Source organism: Aquarana catesbeiana, linkage group LG13, assembly GCF_042186555.1.
Source record: "Aquarana catesbeiana isolate 2022-GZ linkage group LG13, ASM4218655v1, whole genome shotgun sequence".
Lineage (NCBI taxonomy): Eukaryota > Metazoa > Chordata > Amphibia > Anura > Ranidae > Aquarana > Aquarana catesbeiana.
This window is the reverse complement of record NC_133336.1, coordinates 233,828,503-233,842,550: the sequence shown is the minus strand read 5'-3', so window position 1 is coordinate 233,842,550 and position 14,048 is coordinate 233,828,503. Positions and strand designations below refer to the sequence as shown.

At 44.9% G+C, this 14,048-nt stretch overlaps 1 protein-coding gene across 3 annotated transcripts in view; it reads right to left on the bottom strand.

Moving 5' to 3' along the window:
- Nucleotides 1–3,168: 3,168 nt before the first annotated feature.
- LOC141116964 (NACHT, LRR and PYD domains-containing protein 12-like) overlaps nt 3,169–14,048 on the bottom strand; it is a 264,975-nt gene continuing 254,095 nt past the window's right edge. For 2 of the 3 annotated variants that reach the window (XM_073609492.1, XM_073609493.1), the window contains one exon: nt 3,169–4,616. In XM_073609492.1, the coding sequence (XP_073465593.1) occupies nt 4,529–4,616 (88 nt within the window). In that variant the 3' untranslated portion in view covers nt 3,169–4,528. The remainder of the gene's footprint in view (nt 4,617–14,048) is intronic. The other variant, XM_073609494.1, reaches the window with a different exon arrangement.

Below are 14,048 nucleotides of genomic sequence, written 5' to 3'. Positions count from 1 at the left end.
TGTCCCCAGTCTCTGACCATCTCCTGTACCATGTCCCCAGTCTCTGACCATCTCTTGTACCATGTCCCCAGTCTCTGACCATCTCTTGTACCATGTCCCCAGTCTCTGACCATCTCCTGTGAGTGGGGTTGAATAGTTGTGCCATTTCAGTGTTAGGAATGGGTGTGTTGATATCTTTGCGTTTTGTTTTTCGTTTCAGATGGAGGTTCAGTACACCTCGTCTGGTTCATTGATCACTCCTACGTTTGTTGGGGGGCCAGGAGAGGTGACGTACGTCCAGATGGCAGACAATTGGGGATTTCCAGGAGGGAGGCTGACATATGCTGGATGGGGAGACCAGGGATGTTGTGGGGTAGAGTAATGATGGAAGTGGACAGGTTCGTAAGGTTGAACAGACCTCCTGACGTATTGGTTATTCATGCGGGTGGTAACGACTTGGGGATCCGGCCAGTCAGGGACCTGCTTGCTGACATAAAGAGGGATTTTATGCAGTTGCGCGAAAAATTCCCGGGACACTTTTGGTATGGTCTGACATAGTGGCTCGAACAACATGGCGCTGGGCTAGGTCAATAGCGAGCATTAACAAGACCTGTATACGAGTCAACAAAGTAGTGGGGTGGTTTGTGGTACAGAATGGAGGGATTGTTATAAGGCACAGGGAGCTGGAGGTGAATGTAGGTCTCTATTTATGGAAGGATGGTGTTCATCTATCTGACGTAGGGATTGATCTATGGTCTATGGGTTTGCAGGAGGGGATCCAACAGGCCCTGAGGGTGTGGAGGGGCCCTCAAGTGTAAGGTTGTCACACTTTTGGGCTGTGGCTGTGTTCTTCTGGTGGTCTTTGATGGGGGCAGTAAAAGGAGGGATAAAATAAGGGGTGGGGGCTCATCGTTAGCATGTGCCCCTCCGGTGTATTCCTGAACGTTGGAAGGAATACTGATTTTGTGGCGCTGCGGGAAGCGGTTGTCTCCGAGCGGCTACAGCTGGAGGCCTATTAGTTTGGAAAATATTCCGTAGTTCGTTGGTGTTATATGATGGTATATGTTGGTTATATTTGAAAGGTGGGTCACCGTCAGAGACCATCAGACTGGGGTTAACAGTTTAGGTTATTACGTTATTATTTATGTTTATTGGTTATTTATTGGAGTTATTATTTGGAAGTGTTTTTAATAAAAGAGGCTGTTATGGCCATTTTACTCCAACAAAGAGAAGGTGTGGTCTCATTATTTCAGGTGGGGAAGATATGGGGTTGGAGTATTACGGTGACTGAATGTAGGGGACATTTGGTCTACACTGGTCATGCTGAATGGCAATAATGAGGTGGTAATTGTTGGCAGACACAATGAGGACAATGGTGATGGTGGGGGAAGAAGGTTTAGGTTTGCTGGAACAGGTTCCCAGGTCTAGCAATGTCAATGTATGAAGGAGATATAAGATGTACATTGTATTTAATAAATATCCTCCTCCTCTGTGCCATCTCTTCGTCACTCCTCCTGTATTATCTCTGGATGAGTCTCAGCTCCTCATAGAAAATAAGAATTCCATCAATCATAGAGGATTAGTGAGAGGACAGCCAGCTGTGTAGGAAAAATACTGGGATTACAATTAGGCCTCTTAGACACTAGTGCAACTTGTCCTGCGACTTAGGACTGCAATTTCATGTGACAAGTCGTTCCCCATGTTTTCCAATGAGTACCGTTCATATCTGTGTGACTTCAAGTCTCAGCGACTTCAAAGTAGTCCCTGAACTACTTTGGTCTGACTTTGATGTGATTTGAGGTCCATAGACCTCATGTTTCCACAAGCATTGCTTAAAGTCACATCAAAATCTTGGCAAAATTGCGGTAAAACCGCATTAAGAACATGCGACTTTCAGGTCACACAGGTGTAAAAGAGGCCTTAGAAACAATCAGCTGAACAGCCGTGTCTCCTAAGTCACTTTATGGTGAAAATTTCATGACTGACTGCAGTGTGCCTTTCACCCCTTCATGCTTGAGGACAAACAAAATAAAAGTTCATAGATCTTGTCCTGTCCTGGGTGTATTATTTCATCTATGATTAGAGGTGAACCAAATGGAAATTTTGGTACCGAAACCGAAAATGCAGGATGTACTTGACCGAAAACTGAAACTGAAAATTACAGGTTTTTTTTAAATATATTTTTTATTAATAATTGTATTATATTCAACTTTTTAATTAATATCATGAATTTATATTAATTTATTGTTGGCCATTATCGGCACCTTTAGCGCAAGAAAAGCTGGAGAAAAATGCATCCCTTTAAATTCTATGTATGTTTTCACACTGATACATTGTGCTTCTGTTGTGGTGTTAAAAATCTTGCTTGCTGCATTTTCAAAAAACCGCACCAAAGATGCACCTCTCCGTTGAAATGCATCAAAAACACAGCAAGAATGCACCCATGTTACGTTTTTAATGTGGTTTAATGTGGTATTTGGGTCACATGACCTATGAAAAACATACCATAAGCACAGTAAAATTGCAGCAAAATCACAGTAAAATCTCCTGTGTTTTTGGCGCCATTATCGGCATCTTTTTCTTTATCGGCAAAAAACACCATTTTCGGCCAATGTGTTTCACCCGCTGAAATTTTGGTGCATTACTATCCATGACGATTCATTCTCCTCTTGGGTTGGGCTTGTCATATCTAAATATCATTCTCCTCATCATCCAGAACAATGTTCCAGCTCCATTCACAGCTGTAGCAGAGATTCTTCCTCTGGGGGTTCATAGTTGCCAACAATCCCGATTTTGGGATCCTCGTCCCGATCGGAAACGTCCCGATTCGAGATTTTACCTTTTTTGCCCAGGGAAATCGGGAATGTTTGCTTTTGCACTTTTGCAGCAGCTGGCTTCAACAAAATGGCCGCCGTTTCCCTTGTGTTCAGTGGAGAGAGGAAGGCGACTTGATCTGTGCAGCCAATGAATCGGCTTCTCTCTTCACAATACTGAAGCCAGGGTTAGCCGCACGGATCGGCCCCTCCCCTCTCCACGAACACGGCACCGGCCGCTCGTGGAGCTCCTTCTGCTCTTGTCCCTCTCTCTGTGTGAAGCCCAGGCAGTGATGTAACTGTAATGTAATTAACTATGTACAGGGGGGGGGGGGGTTTACTATATACAGGAGGGGGGGTTAACTATATACAAGGGGAGATAACTATGTACAGGAGGGGGGTTGACTATGTACAGGAGGGGGGGTTAACTATGTACAGGAGGGTTACTATGTACAGGGGAGGTAACTATGCACGGGGGGGATACTATGTACGGGGGGGTTACTATGCACGGGGGGGGTAACGATTCACAGGGGGGTAACTATGTACAGGGGGTAACTAGGGGGAGAGGGGTAACTATGTACAGGGGGGGTAACTATGGCTCTGCTGGGGACACCTGATGCAAGGACAGACCCTGCTGGGGACACCTGATGTTAGGACGGACTCTGCTGGGGGCACCTGATGCAAGGACAGACTCTGCTGGGGCACCTGATGCAAGGACAGACTCTGCTGGTGGGGACACCTGATGCAAGGATGGACTCTGCTGGTGGGGACACCTGATGCAAGGACAGACTCTGCTGGTGGGGACACCTGATGCAAGGATGGACTCTGCTGGTGGCAGGCGATGTGGCAGGTGACACGCTCAGGGATCCCACTGATTCGGCATTATGGTGAGTCGAATGATTTAATTTTATATTACAATGTAATAATAGAAATAATGCACTTTAATCATCCTGACACTATAACAACCATGGTGCCGGGATGATTGAAGTGCTAACACCAGGTGTTTGGAGTATCTTTATCTGCTGATTGTTAAACTTTCTAGAATACACATATTTCTATTGTTGTGTAGGATCTGGGGCTGCTGTCCCTCCATCCCTCTCTCCCCCTTTCCCTCTCCATCCCTCATTCATCTCAGACTCTAACCACACACCCTTTGAACCACGCCCATTTAAGCCACGCCCACTATTTTGTGCAAACCACGCCCATATTTCGCTAAGCGCGCCACATTTTTCGGTTACCCTATGTCACGCCTACAAACGAATGCTCCACCCCCTACTTATAGCGAGGCTCCGCCTATATGCAAAAAAGTGTCCCTAAATTTTTTTTTACAATGTTGGCAACTATGCTACATTCATGAATATCAAGGTTTTATTTGTGCTTTAGGCCCGATTCATACCTAGTGTAGTGGAAATTAGTATTTTTGCATTATTGCAACAAATATGCCAGAGAAGCTTCTGAACCTTTTCAGGCATAGAGCTTCGTGCACTTTTACCACGTGTTTTACCACCAGACTCTAACCACACCCCCTTTGAGCCATGCCCACTTAAGCCATGCCCACTTTTCCACGTAAACAACGCCAATCTTTCGCCGCGGCGCGCTTTACGCGACGCATTTTTATTTCCCCCTATGACACGCCTACAAACGCATGCTCCGCCCCCTAATAATACGATTCCGCCCACAGCCAAAAAAGTGTCCCGAAAGTTTTTTTTTTACAATGTTGGCAACTATGGGGGTCATTATGTATGAATCTTCAGTCCTGGCCGGAGGGATTCCAACTTTTTCAGTCCCCTTTTAGTTTCATCTGACAAGTCACTGTTCTCGATCCTAGAAGAGAAGATAGAAATAGTCATCAGATCTCAGCAGATCAACCTCATTTCCTTTATTCTCTGAGGTAAAACAATGAGTGAAGTGTACGATTGTTGTTATTATTATTCACATAATAACTGATAACGGACCTCCTGCCAAATGTCTGACTTTAGAACTTTCTGTTTTCATTCAGCAGCCAATCAAGTTCTGCCTTTTGCTATGATGAGCCAGACAATGTAAAGCAGACACTGAACATAGATAAGTTTAGTGATTATATTATTCCATGAAACTGCAACTCTACCCCTTTATCCATAATCATTTATATCAGGGAGTATGTTATAACCCACACTGACTGATGGATGGAGACACACAATGGTGTCCTTTTATGAAACTGCGGTAAAATACCGCTTTTCAGTTCTCAGGCATTCTCAGATGAGATCGCTCTCCTCTGAGTGCCTGTTTATGAAAGTGTGTAGATCGCTTCTCATGTTGAGTTGAGGAGCGATCTACAAATGCCGGAACTCCTGAGAATGGCTCCTCTCACTGTATTCTCGCGTGATTTAGCGGGATTACAGTATGAGAACCATAAAATACAAAAGTTTAACACAAATCAGCACACATTATTCCCCAACATATTAATAAAATAATAAAGTTAAATTCCCCCTACACAATATACATTAACCTAATTATAAAAAAAAAACATTGTTTTTATCAATATTTAAAGCGGAAGTAAACCCATCCATAAAACAGTTTAATTTCCGGCACGTGCCGGAAATGTAACACTCCCATTGGTTGTGCTCTCAACCAAACTATCAAGCCATCCAATGGCTGGTGTCTAAACTGATCACATGTGCAGCATCATGGCAGTTGTAGATTAAACAGAGGCAAAGATGGCAGCTCCCTTGGCTGAAAACGATAGGGGGGGTTTACTTACACTTTAAAGATCATACATGTCCCTATTTAAATGTGAATGGTGTATAGTAAATGAATGTAATGCACATATGTAATGCAGCTATACACCATTCATATAAATGCAAAATACATTTATAATCATTAAAAAAATAATTTTAATAAAGTATACAAGTATAAATATTTATTAATAAATTAAAATGAAATATATTTCATAATTGATAAACATAAAAATTGCTAAACTGGTGCAATGCGAGAACACTGCGAATCCACTGCGGGTTACCGCATCGCACCGACTCGCATGTCAGTTCACACTGCCTGTGCGTGTGCGTGTTTGCACCGAATGCTGTGCGATATCAGCCATACTATCTGTACAGCTGATATCGCACCGCACAGACATCGCATGTAATGTGAATGGCAGTGTGCTGCTAATTACATGCGATGCCTGTGCGATGTCTGGCATCGCACAAGTGTGAACTGGGCCTAAAAGGTAACAACACCCTCAAATCAGTTCGCATATCGCAGTGCGATCTGCAAATTCGGACAGTAATCGAATCGCATGGGTGTGAACACCCATGCGATCTGATTCTGCTGTGGACCAAAAAAAGGGTCCTGTAAGAGTTTGGTCCGAGTGCAATGCAAATTTAGCAATACTATCTGTATGGCTGAAATCGCATCGCACAGAGATCGGATGTGATTTTGCACTGCAGTGCGATGCGAATCACATCCGATCTCGGACACCGCAGCAGTGGGAACTGGCCCTAAATCATATTGCATTTGCACCAAAATGGTACAGGACCCTTTATTTGGTCCGCACTGGAATCGGATCGCATGGGTGTGAACACCCATGCGATCCGATTCCTGTACCATTACATAGTTCGCACTGCGATCTGTGAAAGGATCTGGGGGTGTCATTAACTTTACAATGACACCCGCAGTGGTGCGCAGATGTCAATGTAGGTGCGATGTGAAAACCCGCACAGGAATCACGCTGGTTCACGCATCGCACAAGTGTGAACCCAGCCAGAGACGTGAACATCAAAAAAAAAAAAAAAAAAATCTATCTATCTAGATTATATATATATATATATATATATATATATATATATATATATATATATATATATATATATATATATATCTCTATCTCTGTATATGCAGATATATATATATATATCTCTGTATATGCAGATATATATATTCCTATCCTGCTGGTTTTGGGGTGTGTAATGGTGGGGAAGATGTACTATGACTGTTTGGTGAAAGAAAGAAGTCAAAAGACTTCTGAAATGGTGAATCAGAAAGTGAGAATTCTGTCACAGATCGCCAGTGAGGTGCTGAGATCGCACCTTCATAAACTGGCCGTTTCTGTGAAGTCAGTTACAAATTCTCACTGTGCTGAGATAATCAGCGAAGAACATGTTCTCCGCTGATTATCTCAGTTTCATAAACTGGTAATGAGCTGAGATCAGCGGTGAGACTCGGGATCGCCGCTGATCTCAGTTTCATAAAAGGACACCAATGACATGATGATGAATGGACACTGACTGATGGATGGAAATACACAATGATATGATGATAGATGGACACTGACTGGTGGACAGAGACTAGGGTTGCCACCTGTCCGGTTTTGACCCGGACAGTGCGGGTTTAGATTGCTGTGCCCGGGTTTCCCTCTGCCTGACACCAGCGCCGCTGACAGGGGTACCATGGGGCCTCCTGTAGGGGCCCCAGAACACAGGCGGACCCGGACAGCAGGGGGGGGGGGACAATTACAGAGGAGACAAAACATAAGGGAGAGAGAGAGAGGCGACAGGCAGCTGTTGGTGAGGAAGTTTTTAATAAATTGTTTAAAAACAATCCACTCACTCTCCATGTCAGAGCTGTATATGTCAGTCTGTGAAGTTCGCTGCCCCATTCTCCTGATCCACTCTGCTGTTTCACTGAATCGCTGGAGGGAGCCAAGGATACAGAGCCGCAGGGAAACTGCAGTCAGCCTGGGACGCTGTAACCAATCAGAGAGTTCCAGAGGCTTAAACACACCAGAGGCTGACAGTTCACATGAGTTTCCAGCGGCTCTGTTTTCTCCAGCAATTCAGTGATAACAGCAGCGTGGATCAGGAGAATGGGACAGCAGACTTCACAGACTGACATGCCTACACCTTTGACATGGCGAGTGAGTGGATTGTTTTTAAACATTTAACTTATTAAAAACTACCTCCCCAGCAGCTACCTGTCACCTCTCTCTCTCCCTTATGTTTTGACTCCTCTGTAATTGCCCCCCCTCTTCTGTAATGCCCCCCCTGCCCCCCGCTCCGATCCCCCTGCTGTCCGGGCCCCCCTGTCAGCTGGGGCCCCGTGGTACCCCCTGTCGGCTGCCATGGGGGTATTGGAGGGAGGAGGATTTTTTGCTGGTAGGGGAAGAAGATTTGTAATAGGAGGGAATGGGCATAATGGCACCACAATCGCAAAGCGAAACTTTTTTGGGTGACAGGCATCCCATGATTCTGTTTACGTGATTTTGCTGCGATTTGTCGGGTGACATTCACAGTAAAATCGTGCCGTGGTTGGGGTGCCATGCCATGCGCCGCTAAAGTGTTCGGGTTTGGCTTGAAGAAAACGTGGCAACCCTAACCAAGACACACAATGACATGATGATGGATGGACACTGATGGATAGAGACACACAATGACATGATGATGGATGGAGACACACAATGACATAATGATGGATCGACACTGACTGATGGATAGAGACACACAATGACTTGATGATGGATGGAGACACACAATGACATGATGATGGATCGACACTGACTGATGGATAGAGACACACAATGACATGATGATGGATGGACACTGACTGACGGATGGAGACACACAATGACATGATGATGGATGGAGACACACAATGATATGATGATGAATGGACACTAACTGATGGAGACACACAATGAAATGACGATGGATGAACACTGACTGATGGAGTCACACAATGACATGATGATGGATGAACACTGATGGATGTAGATTGGGAGGATGAATGGACATACATGGACAGACACACCCTGGGGAAATTCTGGTTAAAACAATGCTGCATGGGTAAAACCCTTGTTACCATCCCATCTATGAACATGAGACCAAAGTGAATTGCTCCATGATTGGAAAAGAGTCATGTGACAAAACTATAGAAAGAACCAAGAATCAGTGTGTGAAGGTAAAACAGGAGATATGATCTGGAGGAGCGAAGAATCACTAAGGAAAATGGAGGTACAGTACTGTGCAAAAGTTTAGGCAGGTGTAAATGAAGAATGCTTTCTGACATAGAAGAGCTAATAGATTATTTTGGCCCCACTGTGCAGAATTACATATGTTAGAAGGCTGGCTGGAGGCCAGCCTGGATTTGTAGGAGGAGTCTGGGGGGTATATATCCCTCCTCCTCTGGTAGGTCCCTTGTTGGCTCGTCTTCCTGGTTCCTGTGGTAACAGCCAATGAGCGTCATTTCCGGTGCGACCTGACGTCACTTCCGGTTTCGTGCTAGCAGGGGGAATCGCCTGTCAGGAGGCCCCGCTTCACCTGCTCCCATCGTGGTTTTCAGGTATCCTTGGGGGGGTTGGCACTTATCGCAGTGCTCCAGGTAGCGATCGGGGAGGGTCAATGTCTGGGGGAGCTCTCAATGGCTCAATCAGGCTGTGGATGCCAGCATCTGTATCGCCATGCAATGGCCAGGGGGAGGATTATAGCTGGGTATGGGGGGTAGTGTTTCGGGGGGTGGGGGGTTTTGCCAGATTGGTCAGTCCTCGGGGGGTATTAGGCATGTCACAGGATGTAAGGGGGGCTGTGGGTCCCAGCATGCCAATCATCTGCAGAAGGGGGTTGGTTATGTCATCTGCTGGTGGGGGGTAATGCTATCATCTGTGGGGGTTACGCAGGGACTTACATGTGTCATCATGGTTGTCCGCAATGACGTGCAATTTCATGGTGTTTAGGGGAATCATCTTGCTTGCAGGCTGTCATGTGGTCTGTCATATTGTATGTCATATTGTCTGTCATTTGTATATCATATTGTCTGTCATACTGTCGGGTATGCCATCAGTCATGCTATTCGTTTCAATGGGGGTTAATTTCTGTTTCTGTAGCTTGGCAAGACCACGGGCTGGTCTTTGGGGGGGTTTGGTGTCACCAGCAAGGTTGGGGGTGGTGGCGTCGGAGGTAAGTTTCAGCTTGCTAAAATATGGTATTCTCACAGGCTGCTTGCCGTGGTAGGGACTATAGGGGCTCGGACTGCATAGATCCATCATCAGAGGATAATTCATTCTCTTTATGATTTCCTGCTGTTAGAAGACCCTGGTGAACTGCCCAGGGATCTGAAGGTGCTTACAGAACTGTTTTCAGAGATAAATGTCCCTTTAGCTGCTCATAAGATGGAATATCCAACCAAAGTCATCACCTTTTTTGGGGATCACGCTTGATTCCAATCTCATGGTTGCTAGTCTGCCCTTGGAGAAGATGGTCAGCATACACCAGATACACTCTTTGACACAGATACATGCGGTGTTAAATACACTCTCTACCTCTATGCTGCAGTTGCAGGATAGGATGGAGGTGATTGAGGCCCACGCAGCTAGTGCTGTGGTATCAGCCAGTGCTGAGGTATCAGCTGCACCCCCAGCTCCTGCTCTTCCAAGCCCGGCTGCAGGTAATGTCATAGTTTTGAAGGAAAGTAAATGTTTGCACTTAGGGGTCCGTCTAGGTATGCTGCCTCCCCTAATATAGCTCCCCAAAGGGGTCTATAAACACAAATAATACGAAAAAGGGGGGGGGGGGGTGGCACTTCCTAGTTTGGGTAAGGGTGCCAGGTGATGGTATAACTGACCTTAACGGTGAGAAAAATAAAACTTTTTTATAAAAATAATGCTCAGTGAGCTGTCAGTACGTGACTAGTAAATAGGCTGTTATTCACTCAGCGAAACGATCCTGCCAGAAACATGACTCATCTTCACTCAGTGAGTGTTTCCCACTAATAAATATACCTTGATGTGCAAATCCCTAAGTGCATGCTAGGTTACTAGCTCCAAATTACCAATCCTATATATTAATCAAACCATAAGTGAATATGTGAGATGGTGCACACTTGTATATACCTTATTAGAGCACATAACCTCAATTATAAACCATATGGGAAAATATGCAATGAAAAAATATACAATAAAAATTATATAAAAAAAATTATTATTATAAGTGCACAAAAACTTAGTGATAGTCCATAATTATATGTAGAAACCCCACTCGGGGTTAACACCCCAATTAGTGAATGCAAGTGTTCCAACAGATCTTGGTACACCTGTGTGTAGCTAATAGTCCATCAGGTAGATTAATTCTCCATTCATAATAATTGACATAAACGGTGACTGTGAGTGTTCAAGGATTCCACTTGTGACTTCGTGCTCCCCCTCAAGTATCCCCACTCACCAGATCCCCTCACCCCCACGGGGGTAATACGCTTATCTTTAGGCCCACCGCGGTTGCTCCACCGGTCTCATCCAGAGGTCTGGGATATTTCACCTTCCTGTAGATGTTATCTCTGTGGTTGGCTCCTCATAGAGGAAAAAAGATATAGGCTCCCATAGTGTAGTAAAAAACGCTGTGTTTTATTGAGAAACAACAACTTGATCCAAAGGATAACAACTTTAAAAAATACCGTATTTATCGGCGTATAACACGCACTTTTTTCCCCTTAAAATCAGGGGAAAGTCGCAGGTGCGTGTTATACGCAGATACCATGCGATCCCGAGCTGTCAAAACGTAAAAATCGCCGACCGCGATTTGAAAATGGCGCCGAAATACATAGAGCCGGTCCTCGGCTCTTTCCGGCGGCTCTCGTTCACTTTCGGCTCCACTCGTAGTCCCGAGCGGAGCTATCTGAACCTACTCGGCTAGGTTCGGATAGCTCCGCTCGGGACTACGAGTGGAGCCGAAAGTGAACGAGAGCCGCCGGAAAGAGCCGAGGACCGGCTCTGTGTATTTCGGCGCCGGCGGCGCCATTTTCAAATTGCGGTCGGCGATTTTGAAGACAGGGGATCGAAGGCTGCACTGGGGAAGGCTGCACTGGGGAAGGCTGCACTGGGGCAAGGCTGCACTGAGAAGGCTGCAATGATGGGCATTTAAATGTAAGTTTTTTTTCCTTAAAATTCCCTCCTAAATTGGGGTGCGTGTTATACGCCGGTGCGTGTTATACGTCGATAAATACGGTATATATGTATAAAAATATATAGTTATAAAATTCCTGGATAGCCTAAATGTATCCCACAGGCTGCACACAGTGCTGTTTGTAAAGGTGGGCAGCTGGTGTAGGATGTGTCAGCTAGCACAGCAGCAGACGCTAGGTATTGTGGAATCAGTAGCAGCGCGCTGCGTTCCACCTGCGTTCCAGCTGTCTCTACCAGGAAGTGACGTAGCGTGCGTGGCGCCATCGTACGCGTTTCATCATTGGTCGCTGAGGACGTCAATGACGAAACGCGTACAACGGCGCCACACACGCTACGTCACTTCCTGGTAGAGACAGCTGGAACGCAGGTGGAACGCAGCACGCTGCTGCTGATTCCACAACACATACCTAGCGTCTGCTGCTGAGCTAGCCGACACATCCTACACCAGCTGCCCACCTTTACAAATGGCACTGTGTGCAGCCTGTGGGATACATTTAGGCTATCCAGGAATTTTATAACTGTATATTTTTATACATATATATTTTTTAAAGTTGTTATCGTTTGGATCAAGTTGTTGTTTCTCAATAAAACCCAGCATTTTCTACTACACTATGGGAGCCTATATCTTTTTTCCTCTATGAGGAGCCAACCACAGAGATAAAATTTACAGGAAGGTGAAATATCCCAGACCTCTGGATGAGACCGGTGGAGCAACCGCGGTGGGCCTAAAGATAAGCGCATTACCCCCGTGGGGGTGAGGGGATCTGGTGAGTGGGGATACTTGAGGGGGAGCATGAAATCACAAGTGGAATCCTTGAACACTCACAGTCACCGTTTATGTCAATTATTATGAATGGAGATTTAATCTACCTGATGGACTATTAGCTACACACAGGTGTACCAAGACCTGTTGGAACACTTGCATTCACTAATTGGGGTGTTAACCCCGAGTGGGGTTTCTACATATAATTATGGACTATCACTAAGTTTTTGTGTACTTATAATAATAATTTTTTTTATATATTTTTTATTGTATATTTTTTCATTGCATATTTTCCTATATAGTTTATAATTGAGGTTATGTGCTCTAATAAGGTATATACAAGTGTGCACCATCTCACATCTTCACTTAAGGTTTGATTAATATATAGGATTGGTAATTTGGAGCTAGTAACCTAGCATGCACTTAGAGATTTGCACATCAAGGTATATTTATTAGTGGGAAACACTCACTGAGTGAAGATGAGTCATGTGTCTGGCAGGATCGTCTCGCTAAGTGAATAACAGCCTATTTACTAGTCACGTACTGACAGCTCACTGAGCATTATTTTTATAAAAAAGTTTTATTTTTCTCACCGTTAAGGTCAGTTATACCATCACCTGGCACCCTTACCCAAACTAGGAAGCGCCACCATCCCCCCCCCCCTTTTCGTATTATTAATGTCATAGTTTTACCTTCGGCAGTGCCTTCACCATTGGCGGCTTTGCCTTCTGTGTCACAGGCCCATTTCATCCCTGCCAATATATCTTCGGGACTTTCAGGTCAGGTTGATAAAATGGGTAGACCCATCCGTTATCTGGGTAAAGCTCAGTTATGCAATAATTACAATTACACAGGTTGCAACTACAACCAATGCAGGCTTTAGTACGTTTACTCTAATTGCTTCAGAGCTCACCCTAAATCCGCCTGTCTTGTCAAGTCTTTCAGTGCGTCATGACTATGCCAAGTCAATATCTCCTTGCTAGGGGATTATCTGGAAAATCACCCATCCCCAGCATTCAGACAGATTTTGTTGGAGGATTTTTCTATAGGTTTTCACACTGGCCTCATCACCCTTCCAACAGAGTCTTTTGAATGCAATAATTTGATTTAGGCAGAGAGTCACCCTGCTATTGTCGATGAGTTACTGCAGGCAGAACTGTCAAAGGGGTTCCTGATCGGTCTTTTCCTTTCATCACCTTTTTGTAAGTGGAGGGTTAGCCCCATTGGGGTGGTCTGTGGAATATTTTCCAATAAATATCGCTTGATTTATGATTTGTCCATGCCTCATTCATCTCACATTCCTAGCTTTAATTCTCTTATTCCCTCTGAGGAGTTTTTCGCTGAAATATTCATCAGTGGATTTGGCTATCCAGCACATTTTACAGTTAGGTAGGGGTGCTTGGCTTTCCAAAGCTGATATTACTGATGCTTTCATGCTGCTTTCTATTAGTCCTGCTCTCTGGCAATTTCATGGCATCAAGTGGCGCGGTCAGTATTACTTTGCCACTGAGTTAACTTTTGGGTCAAAAACTAGTCCTTGCTTGTTTGACACCTTTGCCCAGGCTCTTCA